Here is a 19,298-nt window from a genome sequence, read left to right as displayed (position 1 = left end):
AAGACACCACAATTGTTTTACACAAAGAACAAAGGATTTTCCCAGGTTAGGACAAATGTTTCTGTGGCTACAATGAATTAAAACAGCCTAAACGTGTAAGATACAAGTTAAGTTAAATCCATTAGCACTAATCGTCACCCAACTTGATCACAAGTTACACAAGGACTATATCTGTTTTCCCTATGTCCTACTTTCTATCTGGGCTACCTGCTCTATTTATTAACTTCTTTGATTAATTAATAGAAACTAAGTAAACATTCTACAAAACTACATCAATATTTCAAATACATAATCCTGAGACTCTTCTTAACTTCTAAAGTATTAATATATTGGCCAAAGAAAGTTCTGTCAAACTCTTGCTGATCAGACAGATGGAAAAAGGGAATGTAATATTTTGGATATGTAAAGGAAAACATCCCAGGGAAAATGTTATGAGCATTTATTCCTTCCATTATTAAAGAATAAAACAGATAAATCTGGATATTAAAAAAAGTAGATTTTATATATTTCAAAACTCATGCCAAGTCTAAAACTGTAAATCCAGAACCAGCAAAATTTCCATTGCTCATTAAGGAAAACGTCTTGGATTGGATCAAGAATTACATACCCTGGTCCATTTACCAGTTTACTGTGGAGTTGATAGTACCATCTGAAAATGGCACAAAGATGAGATCCCAGACCTTCAGTAAATTCTAACACATTTCTTCACACAGAGTAAGAGAACATCATAAAAAAAACTATAATAATAATGCAAACACCACTGATACAATAAAGACAGCAACTAACAATTATAAAGTAATTTAAAAGCAAACTGTTTTTTATTATGCATTATGCAGATAAAAATCTGCTAGGAAAAAAACAAAAGATGTGACTGATTATCCGTAACTTGAGACTCAGACAGTCAGACAGTAGTAGTTACAGGAGCATTGGCATAACCGTTGATTGTGTGATGTCTTTTTCCACTGAAAATAAAATAAAATAAAATAAAATAAAATAAAATAAAATAAAATAAAATAAAATAAAATAAAATAAAATAAAATAAAATATTTGCCTCCAAATGCATAAAATCACCTAGTATTTCTTTGAATATTCAAGTGGATGTGAATATGGTAATTATTTCATGTTTGAACTGTTTCTTTTCATGTATAATGAACTGTACATACAGAAAAGCATGTAGTTTTTTTTCCTCTTCTTCATCACCAGAAAATTAACCTGAAGCCTCCAGAGCAGGAGAAAAAAAAAGAAGAAAGGTAACAGCAGACCAAAAAGACATTTAAAAGATCAAGAGCTTTCTCCAGGAGTAAAGGAGAAGCAATTAAAGAGTCCAAAAAAAGGATACACTGCAAGAGATTTTAATGAGAAAATGTCTCCATCTTTAACATTCACAGGACAAATGGTATCCAGCTATTGAGCAAAAAGGTGGATAAACTACTATGTTTATACTTAAAACAGCATATCTATACAAGCATTTTAATTGCTTTCAGATGCTCTCAGATCTTAATAGTGATTAACTTCATTCAGTAGACATGAATAAGCACTTGTGTTCCAAAGGCTTGTAAATTTTTGTCACCTATGGCACTTGGTCCAATAAAATATAAAACTTCCACAGGAACTTTGCCACCAGTTTATTTAAAATAAAATATAAATTCAGCAGGTGAAAACTTCATCCGTGAAAAAAAAAAACAATGATTTAATAGCTTGTCTATAAAAAGTAATCTGTAATTCTTACAACAGTAATCCCAGCTTCTAAGTAAATCAAGATTCACAAATTCAAACGCTCTATGATTTGGCTCTACAACTGATGCAACTTCAGTTTTCTAAATGGCATTACATTGCCAGTCATGCTGTTACTAAGTCTCCATTCCTTACTAGCAGTTTCCCATTCTGTTTCCACACAGACCTAGATATTTCATCTACAAGAGAAAACTGAACAGAGTTAGAATGGAGGCTGCACCATTAGCACCCAACTATCCTTATCATTATGCAGGTCTCTTTGAAAGTAATACCTCCTATTTATGAAAATACAACAGCTACCAAGAACACTATTTGATAGAGCAAATTCTCAGCTACAAAACACTATTTTTCAACATAGTCACTGCTGTTAGTGGTGCAAGATCTTGTACCTGGGTTGCAGCAACCCCCACCAATACAAGCTGGGAGATGAAAGGATGAAAGGATTGAAAGGATTGAGCACAGCTCTGCTGAAAAGGACTTGGGGGTACTGGCGGATGGGAAGCTGGACATGAGCCAGTAATGTGCCCTCACAGTCCAGAAAGCCAACCCTATCCCGTGCTGCATCAAAAGAAGCGTGGCCAGCAGATCGAGGGAGGTGATCCTGCCCCTCTACTCTGCGCTGGTGAGACCTCACCTGGAGTACTACATCCAGATGTGGAGTCTTCAGTACAGTAGAGACACAGACCTGTTGGAGCATGCCCAGAGAAGGGCCACAAGAATGATCCAAAGGATGGAACACCTATCCTATGAGGACAGGCTGAGAGAGCTACAGCTGTTCTGCCTGGAGAAGAGAAGGCTGCGAGTCAATCTGATAGCGGCCTTTCAGTATCTGAAAGGGGGCTGTAAGAAGGAAGGGGACAGATCCTTTAGCAGGATGTCCTATCTGTGGTGATAGGACATGGGGAAATGGTTTCAAACTAAAAGAGGAGAGATTTATGTTAGATATAAGAAAAATGTCTTTTACAGTGAGAGTGATGAAGCACTGGAACAGGTTGCCCAGAGACATGGTGGAAACCGCATCCCTGGGTACAATTAAGGCTGGATGGGGCTATGTGCAACCTGATGTAGCTGTAGATGTCCCTGTTCATTGCAGGGAAGTTGGACTACATGATTTTTAAAGGTCTCTTCTAACTCTAAGGATTCTATGATTCTATTATTAGCTATGTATTTTCGCTAGCAATGAACAAGAGCTTGCATACCACACATAAAAATCTCCATGGCCATTCAGAACATGGCTTGTTTTTCACATCACTGTCACCACTGCTGAAACATGCCATCAACTGACTCACTGTGCTCACATCCACTGTTTGGTCTTCAGAAACATTCACCAAGTATCAAGGAATATTAGTGGGTGCACTTTTTTCCTCATGGAGGAATTCAATGACACATCTTCTCTTCATATGCACTTCTATGTCAGATGCCATTTTGTCAGACTGCCCCTCTGCTGCCATCTGTCACACGGCAACAACATGTAACAATATTGGTAGGAATGTTCAACCTTTGCTGCCATATCACCAAAATCTACCTCTGATGTTGTGGGCCAACATAATAACATAGGAGGTATTACTTTTGGGGCAGACCTTGTATTTAGTCAGTAACACACATTTTATGTTTTTAGCTCATGCCAGGATCATTTTTTTTTCAGAAAGGAGCTATGGACAGTTATGGAAAAAGATCTGGGCAGAAATTCTTCCTCAGAAGAAGATATAGATGAATATTTGTTCAGGTTGAGGGACAGTGGAAAGAGTGCAGACCTGTGCTTGTAAGCTGCAGCACACAAATCTGCCCCTCAAGCCAAAGAGCAGCTCTGAACTGTTTTATTTATTGATGTAGATGCAGCCATGAAAGTCATAGAAACACAGAATCATAGAATTAGCTAGGTTGGAAAAGACCATCTAGTCCAACCATCCACCTACCACCAATAACCCCACTAAACCATGTCTCTCAACACTATATCTGAATGTTTCTTGAACACCTCCAGGGATGGTGACTCAACCACCTCCCTGGGCAGCCCATTCTAGCGCCTGACCACTCTTTCAGAGAAGTAGTATTTCCTAATGTCCAGCCTAAGTCTGCCCTGGCGCAACTTGAGGCCATTTCCCCTCGTCCTGTCACTAGTTACAAGAGAGAAAAGGTCGACCCCCTGCTCACTAAGGCCGACCCCCAGCTCGCTGAAGTCATATTATTTATAGAAAAAGTAGCTTAAATAGCAGCCACATTATGTCCTTGTGCAAGTCTTTCCGTATAAAATTTTAGCTGAGGTGAAAATACAAATTAATTTAAAGGGAAATGTCATTAATTTTACATCAATATATTCTTACGGTTGTATTTAAAATAAAAAGTAAAATTAAAAATTAAAAAATCTTAATTCATAATGAGTTATTCCATATTCCACAAAAATGAATATTATGTTGCTATTTACTACAGAGGCAAGAGTACTGTACTTTCACCTCTAGGAGTACGCTGTCCTCCTAGATGTCTGATGTCTGTTTATCTGAGGCTTCAAAAGTCAAATGCATTTCGAGCTTTCAATAGAGGAAAAAATTACTTTAAAAATTGTTTTGTCACATCGTGACTGAGTGCACAGGAACCACTGTTTTCTTCCACTTGGATGAAATATTAATCTACTACAATCTTTTGAGATACTTTTCAAAACAAATGCACTGATTCACAACAAATCACCCTTCTCCTCTCAAATACACACAGTGAATACCAATAAGATGTTGAAAACTTTTTGGCTTTGTTTATGTTGTCAGTCTGGTACTTGCAAAAAGAATGCACTGTTGTGACGTATAAAGCTACCTGTTACAGTTACTAAATTTCAGGAAATACAGTCCTTTTATTCTCATATTTACATCCATTTATTAAGCATACAGGAGAAAAACATTGTTTGCACTGTGTTAAGCAGTGCAAGAATAAGTGACATTACAGAGTCAATACTCTAATAAAGCAAAGATTTCTGAGTCTTCTTGTGGTGGATTGATGCATCATAACATATGCATTAAATAATTAGTCATCCTTAAAGGCCCCTTACAACCCAAACCACTCTACGATACTGTGGTCTTGGCACAGCATTACGAATAGAGGGAAAAGGAAACTTAGGGGATGCATTTGCGCAAGTTGCACTGAGTGGAACTTGTTCTTATTTCTCTATGTCAGCCTAAATTGACTCATAAAAATTACGACTGGTTTGAAAGGAGATGATTTAAGAGCTACTTGATCATACCTAAAAACATTTCAGAGAGACAAATTAAATTCTTATGTATACCTACTGTTGAGAGAGGACAACCCATGAAAAGCAACTATACGAATAAAGAAACAAGGTAACTTTGTCACCTCTCAATACTCAGATAGTAATATGTAATAGCAAACAAAGAGGTATTACACTTAATAAGTTGGTTATATCAACTTATAAAGAACTCTGTCTTCCCTTCCGTGAAATTGTGAAAGCAATTTCTGCCACACACACACACTCACACACATCTTCTGCACTCTTCCTATCCCTTTCCCTTTTTTTCACTTCATCCTTTTCAGATGTTTCAGTGTCTCAGGCACAGAGCAACTAACTGATAAGGTAACATAGTTACCTATTTCTGTATCTTGAAGGAATAACATAAGTCTTTCCATCCAAAGAAAGCACTGAACTAAAATGAATAGCTTGACTTTTCATAAACCACAAGCACTGGAGTCAGTACCATGAGCAGTAATTGCAGTATCGTTTTGTATTTGCAACATGCTTCACTAGTACAACTTACAAGATGGTTCATTTTATATGACATTGTTCTAACACAAATATTCTCTGATTTCCCATCAAGAAGAAAAATGTTAAGCTACTTGCACATAATCTGGAATCAAGCTCATGCAACAATCTTGTCTTGAAATCCCGAGCCCATGACTTGAATCAGAACAACCTTCCTCTTCAAACACCTTGTCTTAAGTTAAGTTAAGGCTATTTTGTGTTATCTCTAATACATTGCATAGGGCAACAATAGTAACAACAATACAATGCACTATGAGCAACTGATAGAGTATTAATTATCATTCTGATTGTATGTTACCATGCTATACAAAATTCATGCAGGCAGTGCTATTAGAGTCGTAACAAGAACTCATACTGACTGGTTGTCCTTGAAAAAAAAGACTGTTTTTGTGGGTTTTGTTGCCTGAAAAGTTGGATGTGATGTGATCATTAAATGCAGTTGGCAAAGACAGATTACTTAAAATAAATATTGATACAATTAATTAATATATTTCTTAACTCCTTTTTTTTTTTTTTTTGCTATTTTTAGTCATCTAAAGCTGTTCAGATATAATGATGCTTGCTTGCATGCTTTTCTTGAAGAAAGATCTTACTTGAGTTAATTCTTAAGTTCACTTGCTTCCTGTAACATATAACAAAAAAATCTGTGCTACCTGACACCTTTTCTGGATATTGCCTTTATATTTAAGTCCTTGTATGAGATCTTGAAAACTGCATAGCACATATTATTCTTAACACAGAGACAACTGTATTAAAAAAATGGCAAAAAAAACCCAAGGTAAATATACTAAGCTGAAGTTTTCTTCCTGTACTACAGAGAATCTCCATATATATTAAAATGAAATCACAAAGCATAACTTTGGAATATATAAATTCAAAGTCATCTTTTATTGAATGGAGAACGTAGTACTGGAGGCAGATCATATACAAACGAGGCAAAAAAAACTCATTCACCTTTCACTGATCGTGTAGTGCAAGTATGTAAGTCTAATTCTACAGACATCTTGATAGCATTCAAGAACTTAATGCTGATGTGATGATACAGAACTATATTTTAGCAATGTGATAAAATTAAGCTCAGAACCAAATCTTGATAACTCTAACAAGTACTATCTTACTATACTTTTAATAGCAATCAATATCATTCAGTAAGAGACCATCATTGTGATATCATACCAAATTCAGTAATTAGCTTCACTTCAAGTAGTGTTTAATAAAATAATACTATGTTCTTGATGTCTAAAATGGCAATGCCATTGTTTGTTCTGTAAAAGCTTAGCTTCCAAAATGACTGGGTATCAAATTATTTTCAATGAATATTCTTTTCAAAAATCAAGAAAAAAGACCATGTTAACAATAAGAAAAACTGCCAGCATAAGTGCATGATTATCTTGGGTTTTTTTGCTATTTAAAGACTTTGCCTGAAATATGAGCTACAATACAATCTCAGTATTTACAACTATTTATAAGCTTCCATTCAGAAGAATTTTATCTTACAAAACAATCAGTGTACTCTGCAATATTTATCTATTCAGTAACCTTTTCATTTCAATTATAAACAACGGGAATTAAGAATGTTAGAATAATGACTACTAAACAGTTCATTATCAGGTCCAAATTTAGTCACTGATAACTGTGATATGCCTGCCTTTAAGAATGAGATTTTAATTGCTTTCTTTTGCATGAAGACTTCGGCTTTTTATTTTGTTTTGGTGTGTACATTTGTTTTATAGGAGACAAAGATGGTAAAATATCTTCTTTTGAAGAGTTATGAGTGTTTCGTTTTCCAAGATGTTAAATACACTTCTACGATTTGAAACAAGAAACTGGCATTTGGATGAGGGTCACATCAGAGATGTGTTTTTTTACTGATCATACTAAACTGACTTGGGGAAGCTGTAAATATCTTAAAACCAAGACACATTAGAAGAGACTTGCTTTACTAATACCTTCAAACAGTTTATCTTCACTGAGTAAGAGCAACTGTGATTCTACATAACTGGAACAGAAATATCATTCATAAGGGGGAATTCACAAACCAGTAACATTACATCCTTAGTTGTCAGAACGCAAAATTATTCTGTGATTCAGGAAGAAACCAAAAATCCTTATTTTTTCCACTAAAAAAGTAATACATCTGTGGACATCACAATGTAATAGTAAATGAATAGTCATAAAATGAAAGTAGAAGAGAGAATTCACTAGCTTACAGCCATGCTGGAAAATAATTTGACTCCTTGGTTCCTTCTCAAGTACTTTGAGAGATACAACATATTTGGCTATCCACACTGACTAAATGTTTAAGCCCAGAGTCTCCTTTGAAGTGAACCAACTTTTTCCCTTTGAATCAAAAAGGCTGGGAGGATTTCTGGAAACAGTTCAATCCAGGGACCTCTCTCAATAGGCAGTGGGTGAGCGTGCATGGGGTTTGACTCTCTGAAATACATGGTATAATACGGCAAAATGTCTAAGTTCTTACTGATTAGAAGTTTGTAGTGAAAAAGCTTATAATTTTGCAAGTAACTCTTGGTGTTAAAAAAAGATTTCATGATTGAATACAGCTATGGTTTATTATAAGGCTAAGTATTCAAAGCCTTCTCATGCTTAGAAATGCCTAAACATGAAATACTTAATGCTATAGGAGAATATGGTTAAATGGCTTTAGGTTTAGAGACAATTGTAGCCTGCCTGCTTGGAGATCTTCCATACATTTGCTTTCAGTAAGCCATGAGATCACATCCTATTTTCTTACAAAGTGCTCTGCAATCAGTGACCATTCGCAGGACTACAGTCCTTTGATTACTGGGACCCCGAAGCACATTCTTGTATAGTATTTTCTGCTCACATGCTATACTACATTTCATTTTATCACCATGCTTCATTTAAAATGAAAGCACAACAGCAAAATATCCTAAGTCAGAAAAGAATGAATTTACATATACTTGTGAATACAGCTAAACACTGAAATTCCCACTGTGTTACGTATTCATACTGTTACCTGCTGAAACAGTATTATTTAATTTTGAGATATTATAAAATGTGTAACTAAATGGAAAACAACTTTACTATCAACTAGTGATTCACTGGAAGTAAACTAATGAGCTACCAGAACTGATTTTCAACTTGTTATCTCCTGATAAACTAGACGATTGCTCGTCATTTAGAAGGATGATAATATGGCAAAATTATGACAGTGTTTTCCGAAGAGGACAGGTGGCCCTGAATTAAGCCTCAATTAAGATTGTTTAAATTATGAAATAATACATTTACAGAGTTTAGTCAGTATATCTTCCCACCAATACATCAACTAGCGAACATGATAGAAGCTTTCGCATTAATTGTAATGACTACTTCGTTAATGGAAGTGCAAAAATGTTTGTGTAATCTGATTCAATTTATTGAATTAGATTACAGTTTATCAGTCTGAAAGCAGTGTTCTTCCTTATTTTTGCAATACGCTAGTTTATCCTTAACAGATAAACAGTAAATCATACAATAATACTAATCAAAAGCAAAGCTCACGTTAAAAATGATGGAACACTGAGTCAAAACACTGAGTTAAGGCATTTTAAACGTGTTTTAAAAGACATATGAGACAGTCACTCAACTTTAATGATGCCTATGTTTTAATCAACACAGGATCACAAAATGTGTGGACAACATAAAATAAGTAACTGAACAAAAGGTTTGCTTCTCGAAATGACCAAGTATGTAACACAAATTTTTTAATTCTAGCTCCTGCAGTACTCTCAGAAACCATCTCACCTCACTTGTCTAATTTAAATACACTCTTAAGACTTCACAGGATTTATGCTAAAAGACTCCAAACTATGGACTTTGTGTTCTGGCAGTATCAAATATGATGTGGGCATAATCACACCAATGATTACACTTTAAACTTTTTTTCAGTTCTGCCGAATACAACATTAAGTAACTATGAGCCAGTGAAAATGAAGTTATTTAGTTATGTTATTAATGTTTCTTTAAAAGCCAAATAATTCCATTTTCTGTTGTAGAAGAAGTATTGTCACACAATCAACAGCTGTATCACGCTTTATGACATGACATTTACCCCCCGTGCTGAAATGATCCATACCAAACCTTGCAGCTCTCACTTTATCCTAACCCTCCATAAAAATATTTTGTATCTCAGAGAGTTTTGCACAGGTTGAAAACTGAAACACACTTTTATTGATTCAGGTCACAGGGAAAGAAAGAAGGTAAGGATGAGATTAGAAATGACATTTCCAGATTATCACATAGGAGACAAAGAGAACAAAATCATTTAATGTAGGAAAGTAGTTATAATTTGAATAAATGAAATGTTTCAGAGGGGGCTTAATATCTTTACAGTGGGAAAGAAGGTTTTGGTATCAAATGTGGAATAAGTGGATAGAAGTACTTGTCACATAAAGCAAATCTGTTCAATATGATAATGATAGCAACAATAACAATAACTACTGATATTAACTTAATGTAAAGTTAACAATGTAATAAACCAAACATGGAAGGTGCTTTGAAATTTCTGGACAAAGAAAAAGCTATATATATATATATATATATATATGTATATGAAAAGTAGTATTCTTATCATGCCCTGTAATAATGACTTCCTAAAGCACTTCAGATTCACATTTTATCACCGAAAGATGTGGTTTCTGAAATAAATGCAAGAGTTTCACAGTTACTTTTTTTCATTACTTAGACATTATAGTTTCAGGCAAAATTGTAGAAAAAAATCGAGTCCAAAGCTTTAAAAAAACAGTTTCAAAATCTGAAATACTTAAGAATAATTGTAAAAATTCTTAATTTGAAAATTAGAGAGAATAGCTTCTCAGTGATCATGTGAAAATAATAGAAACATCATTTTGTATGTCATATAGTAGGTACAGACAAAAATATACAGGGCATGATGCATATTAGCCAACATTAGCACATTAGCCAACATTAGCACATTAGCCAACAAAAGATCTGAAACACATAGAGGTGTGTGGGCCTAAGTTAACTAAGATGAACCATCTTCTTCTGGAATGGCTTCAAAGCAGTCTCCAGATAAGCCTACCTGAACCTACGCTGGACTCTTCTTCTGACTACATCTCTAGCTGCATTCATAACAAGCCCAGTAGATTTTAGTTCTCAGGAGAACTCAAGAAAATCTTAATTTACCATTATTACACATTTCTCATTTTGCCACAATTTCAAAGTCCCTAAATACTTCTCTAAAAAAAATTACTTCTAAGTGATAACGTAACCTTCTCTGTGTATGTTTTCATAATTAAACCAGTAATAAAATACAGTTTCAAGGGATCCTGAACTTGGCCTCCTGCAAAAACATACAATTATGAATTTTCATGAGAAATCTCAACAAACAATTCTGTACCAATATTACTTCCATACACAAACAAAAGACACAAAAACAGCTCCTTTGGAAGCCAGGACTCTTACAATTAAATGTATACTTCCGTATCGTGCTGCAGTTTTTTTTTCTTTTTAAAGGGGGAGAAATTTTCCTGAAAAATCACACATAAGGTCCTAGTACACCTAACAGATCTCTGTTATTTGATCAACATTAAATGGCACATAATTGTGCATGTGATCACTTATATTCTTTTGTAGGCTCGAAGGAAACTTGGTTATTACACTAAGTTATTTAGATCAGTGAGAAAACTTAAAAAGGAGGATTTGTTACCAAAAAAAAACAGAGAGACAGAGAGAAAATAAAATATTTAACAACTTGCAACTGCAATTTTTTTTTTCCAGTTTGGAACTGGATCTTAACAGGAAATTCCAACTTTAATTCCTCAAACAAAGAGACATCTTAGGGATACAAAAACAATTCGGGGAGTGGAGTGCTTTACACAAAGAGAGGTTCAGAGAACCAGGACTGTTCGACTTGAAGAAGGCTTAAAGGAATGTTATAAATGTGTATGAATATCTGATGAGGAGGAGTAAATATGATGGAGCCAGGCTCTTCTCAGATTTTGGCAAGGGACATAATAAAATACAGGAAATTTCACTGAAAAGTAAGAAAACATTGTATATACCAATTGTCTTTAATTTTGAATTACTTTCTTCTTTTTTAACCATCATTTTAAAAGGATCTACCTCTGTTTCCCTGGGCGACATTCTAAGAAACTGAATCTGTACTGTATATTTATCATTAACTTATTATGAACAAACTTTAAGGACTAGGGAGGGACTGGATACTTTAAGCATGAGTTGTGGTTTTAAGCTCCTTTCTTATCAGCTTCAATGGTTCTGTTGACAAGGTGAGGATTTTTTTCTATCTTCCTCTTTTTGGCCAGCTTATTTGTCTCTGCATTCTTTCCTGTCGTCTCACTTTCTTTGGTATTTTGCTGTCTTACTTCCCCCAAATAATTTTCTTTTTCTTTGCAATTTTTTATCTCTTCCACATAAATATGGATGCCTTTGCCCTAAAAAAAAAGTTCTGTTCTCTTCCCACATACACCCTATCTCCTATTCTCTTATTCTATTCTACTCTGCTCCAGTTCTCTTTCCAGTACCAGACTTTATCCCGTAATTCTTAATCTATAAAGGTTTTTTAATCTTAATTGCTTTTTTCTTTTTTTTTATTTTGCTGGTGTCACAACTGCCCAGATTGCCCCTGTGAGTCCTGTTTGCATGACACCCTCACATGCTCACCTACACTTTCAGTCCCATCTTCCTGCACTTTGCTTACTTCATAATGCTCTCTCATTTGTCCTCCTCATTTGCCTGACTTCTTTCCATTTTGTCATTCCTCTTGATCTTTAGCATTTCAGAAAACTGTAAATATCTATATCATCATGTAAAGCAGTTATATGTCCAGAAGGCCAAGAGGCCTGGCTAAGCATTTCTCCAAAGAGCTAAACCCTCTTCCTTTCCTTGCTCCGTGAAACAGTAAACTTGCATCCAAATTGCCAGCAGCTTCTGGCATGTGATATTTCCTGAGCTGTGCACTGTTTTGGAAAGCATTAATCAGCTATGACCAAAACCATGCCAAAGACCATGCTCATACTGAAATAGACACATGATCAAAGGGCATATACTCAAACATCTACCTATTTATTCAGTCTCCAAGACCCAGCAATCCTGCTCCCAGCTTAGATCTGTCTGGGTTATTCTAATCCTCTGCTTTAGAGAACATCATTGCTAGAGACTGAGCTGTGCAAACAAGTGGGGAGCTGGGGAAGAAGTGGAAGCTCAGGTGAGTTTTGCTGAGGCAAGCAGGAGATTGTAACTCAACTGTACCATGAAAACAGAGAATGTAGCAGTGAGGTCAACAGACTGACTGTTGGGTGCCTTCTGATGGCTCCATTCACCCCCGCAACACAGCCTTTCTTAATTTAACTCTGACTAGGAGCAAGGCACAGTTAGAAGATGTTATAGTAACTTTCAAAATAAAACAGTTTGAGAAGGAGATTGTTGCTGGACTTTACATTAGCATAAGGCCTTGGGAGATGTATCAAAAATAGAATTTCAGGATGAAAAATAAAGGAAGATGTGTGTGCAGCATGGAGTTATTTTAACTAACTCAGTCTCTTCAGGAAACTACATTCATGATGATGTTATCTAATCAAGCAAAGAAGGAAAAAAAGATATGTGATCTATTAAAATGAATGGGGAGATCATTTTCTAATGGTAGGTAAGGAAATTCATACTTAGAAAGGTTTCTTGTTTATAAAGAGCAAGGGGAAAAATTATAAAGGATTATCATTTGCTGTCATTTGTATTTTATAGTACCAAGCTGCCAAAATTTCTATTACATACAATACATTTATGTAGCAATAATGTTACATTACAGAACTCATTTATGACATTAGTGCTGGTTTCCTGGACTGTTAATTTATCAGCAAGTGAATATAAGCCACGTATTCAAAAGACTGCTTGTGTCAAGGTACTTCTAGCAATCCTACCTGTTGGCGGGATGATTCCAGGAGACATTAGGCCTGGGACAGAATGTGGCATGATATGAGAATTCTCTGGGGAGGTGACACTTTGAGTCCTCTTAGGAGGCCTTCCAGGTCTAGAACTGAAACAAACAAAGAAAAAATTTTTACAATTAAGCTGTTGTCTTACACATCATTTCAAAGTTGTTTCAAGTGGTAACATGGACTGTAAATAAATTTGTTTCAAGGACGGTTGCTTTTGCAGTTAGATGTAATAGACTTCCATCACTAATTAGATTACATGCTGAATTCATTTTCCTCATTGAAGATCAGCCGCTCTTGATGCATAATTCATAGCGTGCACCTCGTTACCTGCTTCTTCATATTAATATCTATACACAGTTTGAATTGCCTCGTTTGCATATGCTAAAGTTCTGCATGCAGCCTTCAGCACGAAAATTATGCACTAACTTGTAATAATTATTACAGTCAGCCTGCTATTGATTTATGAGACTTTTAAAAACCAAATATGTGTAGTACTTGTAATGAATGATATTTTAAGGTTCTTCAGGAAATTAAAAGGCAATGGCTGCCTAAGGAAATGTTCTGCTTGTTTGATTTAATACTACAGTTAGCTGGGAGGTGGAATGAAAGAGTGATTCAGACCTATAGCACATTTTTCGATGATATGTTTTATTACTTTGCACTGCTAGCCTGATATCTAGATGATAAATGACAATACATATCTAATGTGTGAAAAGGTCTTGCAATTTCTTTATTTTTTGTCATTTAAAAGATAAGTCAAGTTATCATTTAACCCTTATTCTTTTTAAAGTGAAAATCTCACTAAGTCACCTTCTTTAAATATACTACTTTATGCCAGAAACGAATCAGAATTTTTCTGTAAGATATTGTTAAGCAACTGCCACCATAGCAGCTTACTTCTGTCCAGCATGGGAAAATAAAGGGCTTCAGGTTTAAACACTCCCTGTCTGTTAAATGCTCTCATACACAACTTTCCATCTCCTGGACTCTGTAAGTAGCATACAAATTAGATACAGATTACAATAACAATACTTATTACCCACTTACATGCAAATATATATCTGCTGCATATAATGCATATCCAAAGGCCTGCATTCCCATGTATAGATCATAACAGGGTACTATTGCAATACCCTGCACATGCTTGTTTAGGGGACATTTCGAATGATTTCTCAGAAAAAGATGATATGATATGTAATTGTAAGATATCTGTGTTAACCTACAGTTTGCCATACATTTGGGGTTCTCCATTTATTCCAAAAGAAAAAAAAAAAAGCGTGGCTGTGGAACGTTTTGCTCCTTATGTCCTTACACTGGCAAAGCTCTTATCAAGGATAACAGATTTTTAGCTACGCTGGAACTGCACAAGGAGAGAGGTAATAAAATACCTGCATTTTCTGTGCATATTACTTACCCTCATGTTTGGAAATACCTCTCTTTTTGCAACTTCTATCTTTAATAAACCAAAAACAATCAAAGTCTAGGGCATTTTCTTGGAGTTTAATGACTCAAGGTATTGAGTCATTAACCTTAACTGATCATTAATTCCCAACTTAATGTCCTGAGCTGAGGTCATTATCAAAATTATAAGCTCGATAATTTCTTTGATTGATTTGGGTTATTTCACTTTCCTTAATACAAACAAAATCATAACATGCTCACAACTACAAGAAGAAACAGTTGTCGAAAAATAATATTGTCTTATTTCAGCTCACAGAACCAAATTTAGTGTCTTCATCTCCTTTGAAATTTCCTTTGTAATTTACAATAAAAATAAACATACCATGAATGCACATAAAACTGATAAAAAATATAGACAAAAATGATCTGATTTAAATGAAATGTTTCTAATATATTCAAATGCACACACACACAAAAATTCCACTATGTAAGAGAACTTTAATGGCTTACTTTAAATATATATAATAATGTACTGTTCTCAAATCACAGTTAAAATGAGAGTACGGAAGGGTCCCGTAACAGAATAACAACAAAAGCAGAGTGCTATGTACAGTGTACCGACAGCTCCCAAGTCTTTAGAAACTTCACTCCTGAAAAGATTCTCTTTGATAAATCAGTGCTTACTGCCAAATAGTCATGGTAAAGGCAGAATTATTTTGTCTTAGGATGCAATTTCTGCAAACACACAAGAGGAGTAATACCCTCTTTAAAGCCTATGAGAAAACACTTGCGAACTGATTCAGCAAGCAAAGGTCAGAAGCAAACCATAGGTAAATTTCTGAAGTATCAAAAGCAGAATTCTTATACTTAGTACACACCAACAGTTTCCAGTAACTAATTAAATAACAATATTTGTCTCAATCTGTTATTTATGTTATGTACTTGTTTCATTAATCCAATTCCTAAATTAAAATATTAACATAAGATCTGTTTTTAAACTGCAAGAGTAAGAATTGCAAAAGTTTTGCAGCAATCATTACCAAAACTGTGAAAAAATGCACTAAAATTTCTTTAAAAAAAAAATTGATTCCAGTTTGAAAACTTGCATGTTGTTTTGAAGCTCATTAGCATTTTTACATCCATACGATAAACTCTTAAAAAAAAATTAGAAGTATACCAAATGAGTTTAAGTATCACAAACAGAATAATCAAAATAACTTACTGAATCATTTTATTGACATTCACAGAATCAGAGAAACATTAAAGTTGGATAAGATCTCTAAAATCATCTAATCCAACCACTGACCCACCACCACCATGCCCACTAAACCACCTCCCTATGTGCCACATCCACCTGTTTCTTGAACACCTGCAGGGATGGTGACTTTACCAGCTCCTGGGCAGACTGTTATAATGCATTACCACCCTTTCATGAGAAGAATTTTTTCCTAATACCCTACTTTTCTAAAATTCTAAACTTCCTAAACACAAGCTCACTTTCATTCCAAGGTAAGAAACCCGCTTCCAAGTACTCACATTTGTACTTCTTATCAAAATCAGAAGATTTGCCTTATAGGGAAATACATATGAGCTTATTTTTTATGCAGAAGATATAATGATACTAAAATGCTGGAGCAATGTAAGCCATTCTTCCAGCTGACTTCAGTGAGATACAAAAAATACCATTTAAAAACTTCTGATAATCTTCCTTTAGTCCTTCCAAAATTAGATTAAACATCTAAGCTTTTATATAAATTTTAAAGATACTGTAAGATTTTGGTTTATATCTGAATAAAACCTATAAAACTATAGACCTGAATAAAACCTATAAAACTACAGACTGTAATATTGGTTCTTCTAAAAATAGGCTTAACTTAAGATAATGAAAATACACCATTGGGTAAACTATTAAAAGCCAAACCATTTTGATTCTGAAGATGGCAACAGCACCAAAAGCCAAAAAAGCCAATATGTGAATACCTAGGACAATAGCACTAGGTACTGCGGAGTCTTTTGGGACTCTGCAAGAAGACAGTACAAGACACAGACCTGGAAGTCACAGGTATTCTTCCTTTTTTCCGTTTCATTCTTTGAGGATAAAATTTGAGGGGGTAGAAATTAGACAATTTCACAAAACTTCACAGAAGCAACAATGATTAACTGTTTTAAAGAGCTAAGAAGAAGCCAAAGGGAAGTTACCAGTTCCTTGTCTATCTTTCTGCTTTTATGAATATAAATATTGAAGTTACACTTTTTTCTCTCTAGAATTAGAATTTTCATTCATAAGATTTCTTTAAATATGCCTGAATACCACTAACTTTGTACTCAGTTTTGAAGTAACGTATCTAAACGCATTTAGCTCTCTCAAAAGTTGTTTGCCTTATATAGGCTTATAAGCTTTATATCCACATCTTCAGTCTTTTTCACAGCTTGAAAGATATTCGCAGAGTTTTATGTTTGTAGACGATCATCACAATTTACATTTCCAATATACCATTATGTGACAGGAGACCTAAAGGTGCGCACTGGTGAATCTTGAAACTCTCAAAAGGAGAAAGAATGATTTCCCTTTTGCATCAGCTGATTAGATATTCAGAGCTCTTTCCAGGAACACCGAAAATAAATCCATCATTTTTTTTTGTTGGATTTGTAATTCATCCCTTTAACTTTCACAAGTACTTCAAACAATACTATAGCTCTAATATTTTCATCTTTGAAAGAAAGGGTATACATGTTTTCTCCACTGTGACTGGTGCAAAAGGCATAAAACATGACAAGAAACTGAAAGGATGTTGTCCAAAAATACAACAAGTTCTCTGAAGGGAGAATAGTTCTTTTTCACTTCTGATCAATATATATCATTCATAAATCTTTCCTGCGTTACGGAATCTAGACAACAACAGATGGTGGAATTAAACAATAAAAAACAGAAGAAACTGTGGTTACTATCAGATAAAATGTTGTGCTTTGATTACACTTATAAAGTTTTATACACCTCCAACTGTATTATCAAACTATGAGCTTGCTCTTAGAAATCATTTTGATAGTGCAAAACAATTAAAGGCAGATCTAATCAGCAGAAAATGTGATCCAGCACAATCACGTGCAAAGAGGTGAAGGAAGAATAGGAATAGGTCTAATGGCAGTCTTTAAAAGTAAGCAGATTTTTCATTCTGCACGTTTTACTATCTGCCAGAAGACAGCCATGGGTTTAAAATTTAAGGGTCTCACTCTTGAAAGCCTTAGACACACAGACCTCCCACTGATTTCTATTAGAATTATGAGCACAAAGGAAGGCATTGGTTCAAAATCAGCTTAAATTCTTCATGAGTAGTACCTGCATCTCAGAGCGTGTTACCACCATTTTATAGATGACTGACTGCATGACAAAACATATTCTATAAAAGAAAACGTGTGCAACACAGCAGAGATAATGCTGTGATTAGATCTTTATCTTTCCAGTGTCCTGGCGTTGAGGAATAATTGCTTAAATATAACCCTAGATGAACAAAATTTTGTTCTTTTTTGTTGTTGCTGTTGTTGTTTTTCAGTGCATGAAGTATCCCTAAAGAGGACACCAACTCTACCCAGCTCTAAAAAAGCAAACAGCCTTTTCTAGCCAAAAACAATAAATTTCAGAGGTAGCTTTCTACATTTAGGGCCACAGCTTTATTTTTAACCTTGTCTGCGCACAGAAATATTGTCCTCATTTGAAACTGAGCAAACATGATGCAGTGAAGCTGCCACTGGTCAGGCAGTTTTATAATCAGTAATACTGGGGTGGGGGTGCTACACTTGGGAGGTGATAGGCAGTAAATGTGCAACAAGCATTTGGTATATTTATTTAATGTATTTTTTATGTTCTTAGAACTGCTTAGAACAGCTTTGAATATCAATACCAATTTCAGCTACATCAGCGTTTATGCATCTCATTTAGGTACATACTGAAAATCTAGGCTTCATTTCTCAGTTGTTCTACTTTCCCTCGGTGCTTCAAAGCCAGAGGACTGACACAGAATGTTTGACCTCAGAGAAGTTAGTTCAATGAAATTTAGGCGAACGGCCACTGTAAGTGGTTATTGTGTGCTCGCAATATGACAACCACTGCAATAGGGCTGAGGATGTCACAGCCTAAGGCTACTGGCTGACTTGATGCAAAGACAGGGATAACCTGCAACAATCTGTAACCAAAGACAGCGGACACTTTCTCCACAGTATACAAGGTTCTCTGTTATTGCCATAGCTTCCAATCTGCTCTCAGTGTCATACATGCACACTAATATGACTTGAGCCAAAGGCAGTTCTGAAAAATAAGGTCTAGGAAGATTGACCAAATATACCTTTTGTGTAAGTTAATTCCTTCGTTGGAAAATCTCTCTTGCCAAGGCAACCTTCATAATTATTTCTAATGCACTGAACTAGCATTTTAAAGGCTAAAAATGACACCACACATTGATCTAAACCCTACA

The 19,298-nt window shown here is 35.0% G+C and overlaps 1 protein-coding gene across 4 annotated transcripts in view; it reads right to left on the bottom strand.

Annotated features, from left to right (window-relative positions):
* Positions 1-13,578, bottom strand: part of DACH1 (dachshund family transcription factor 1) — a 204,387-nt gene extending 190,809 nt beyond the window's left edge. The window contains exon 1 of one of the 4 annotated variants that reach the window (XM_021417576.1): positions 13,411-13,578. In XM_021417576.1, the coding sequence (XP_021273251.1) occupies positions 13,411-13,462 (52 nt within the window). In that variant the 5' untranslated portion in view covers positions 13,463-13,578. The remainder of the gene's footprint in view (positions 1-13,410) is intronic. The other 3 variants (XM_021417595.1, XM_021417586.1, XM_021417614.1) reach the window with 3 other exon arrangements.

Source organism: Numida meleagris, chromosome 1 (assembly GCF_002078875.1).
Source record: "Numida meleagris isolate 19003 breed g44 Domestic line chromosome 1, NumMel1.0, whole genome shotgun sequence".
Lineage (NCBI taxonomy): Eukaryota > Metazoa > Chordata > Aves > Galliformes > Numididae > Numida > Numida meleagris.
Note: the sequence above shows the minus strand (reverse complement) of the source record. Positions and strands in the feature narration are given on the sequence as shown.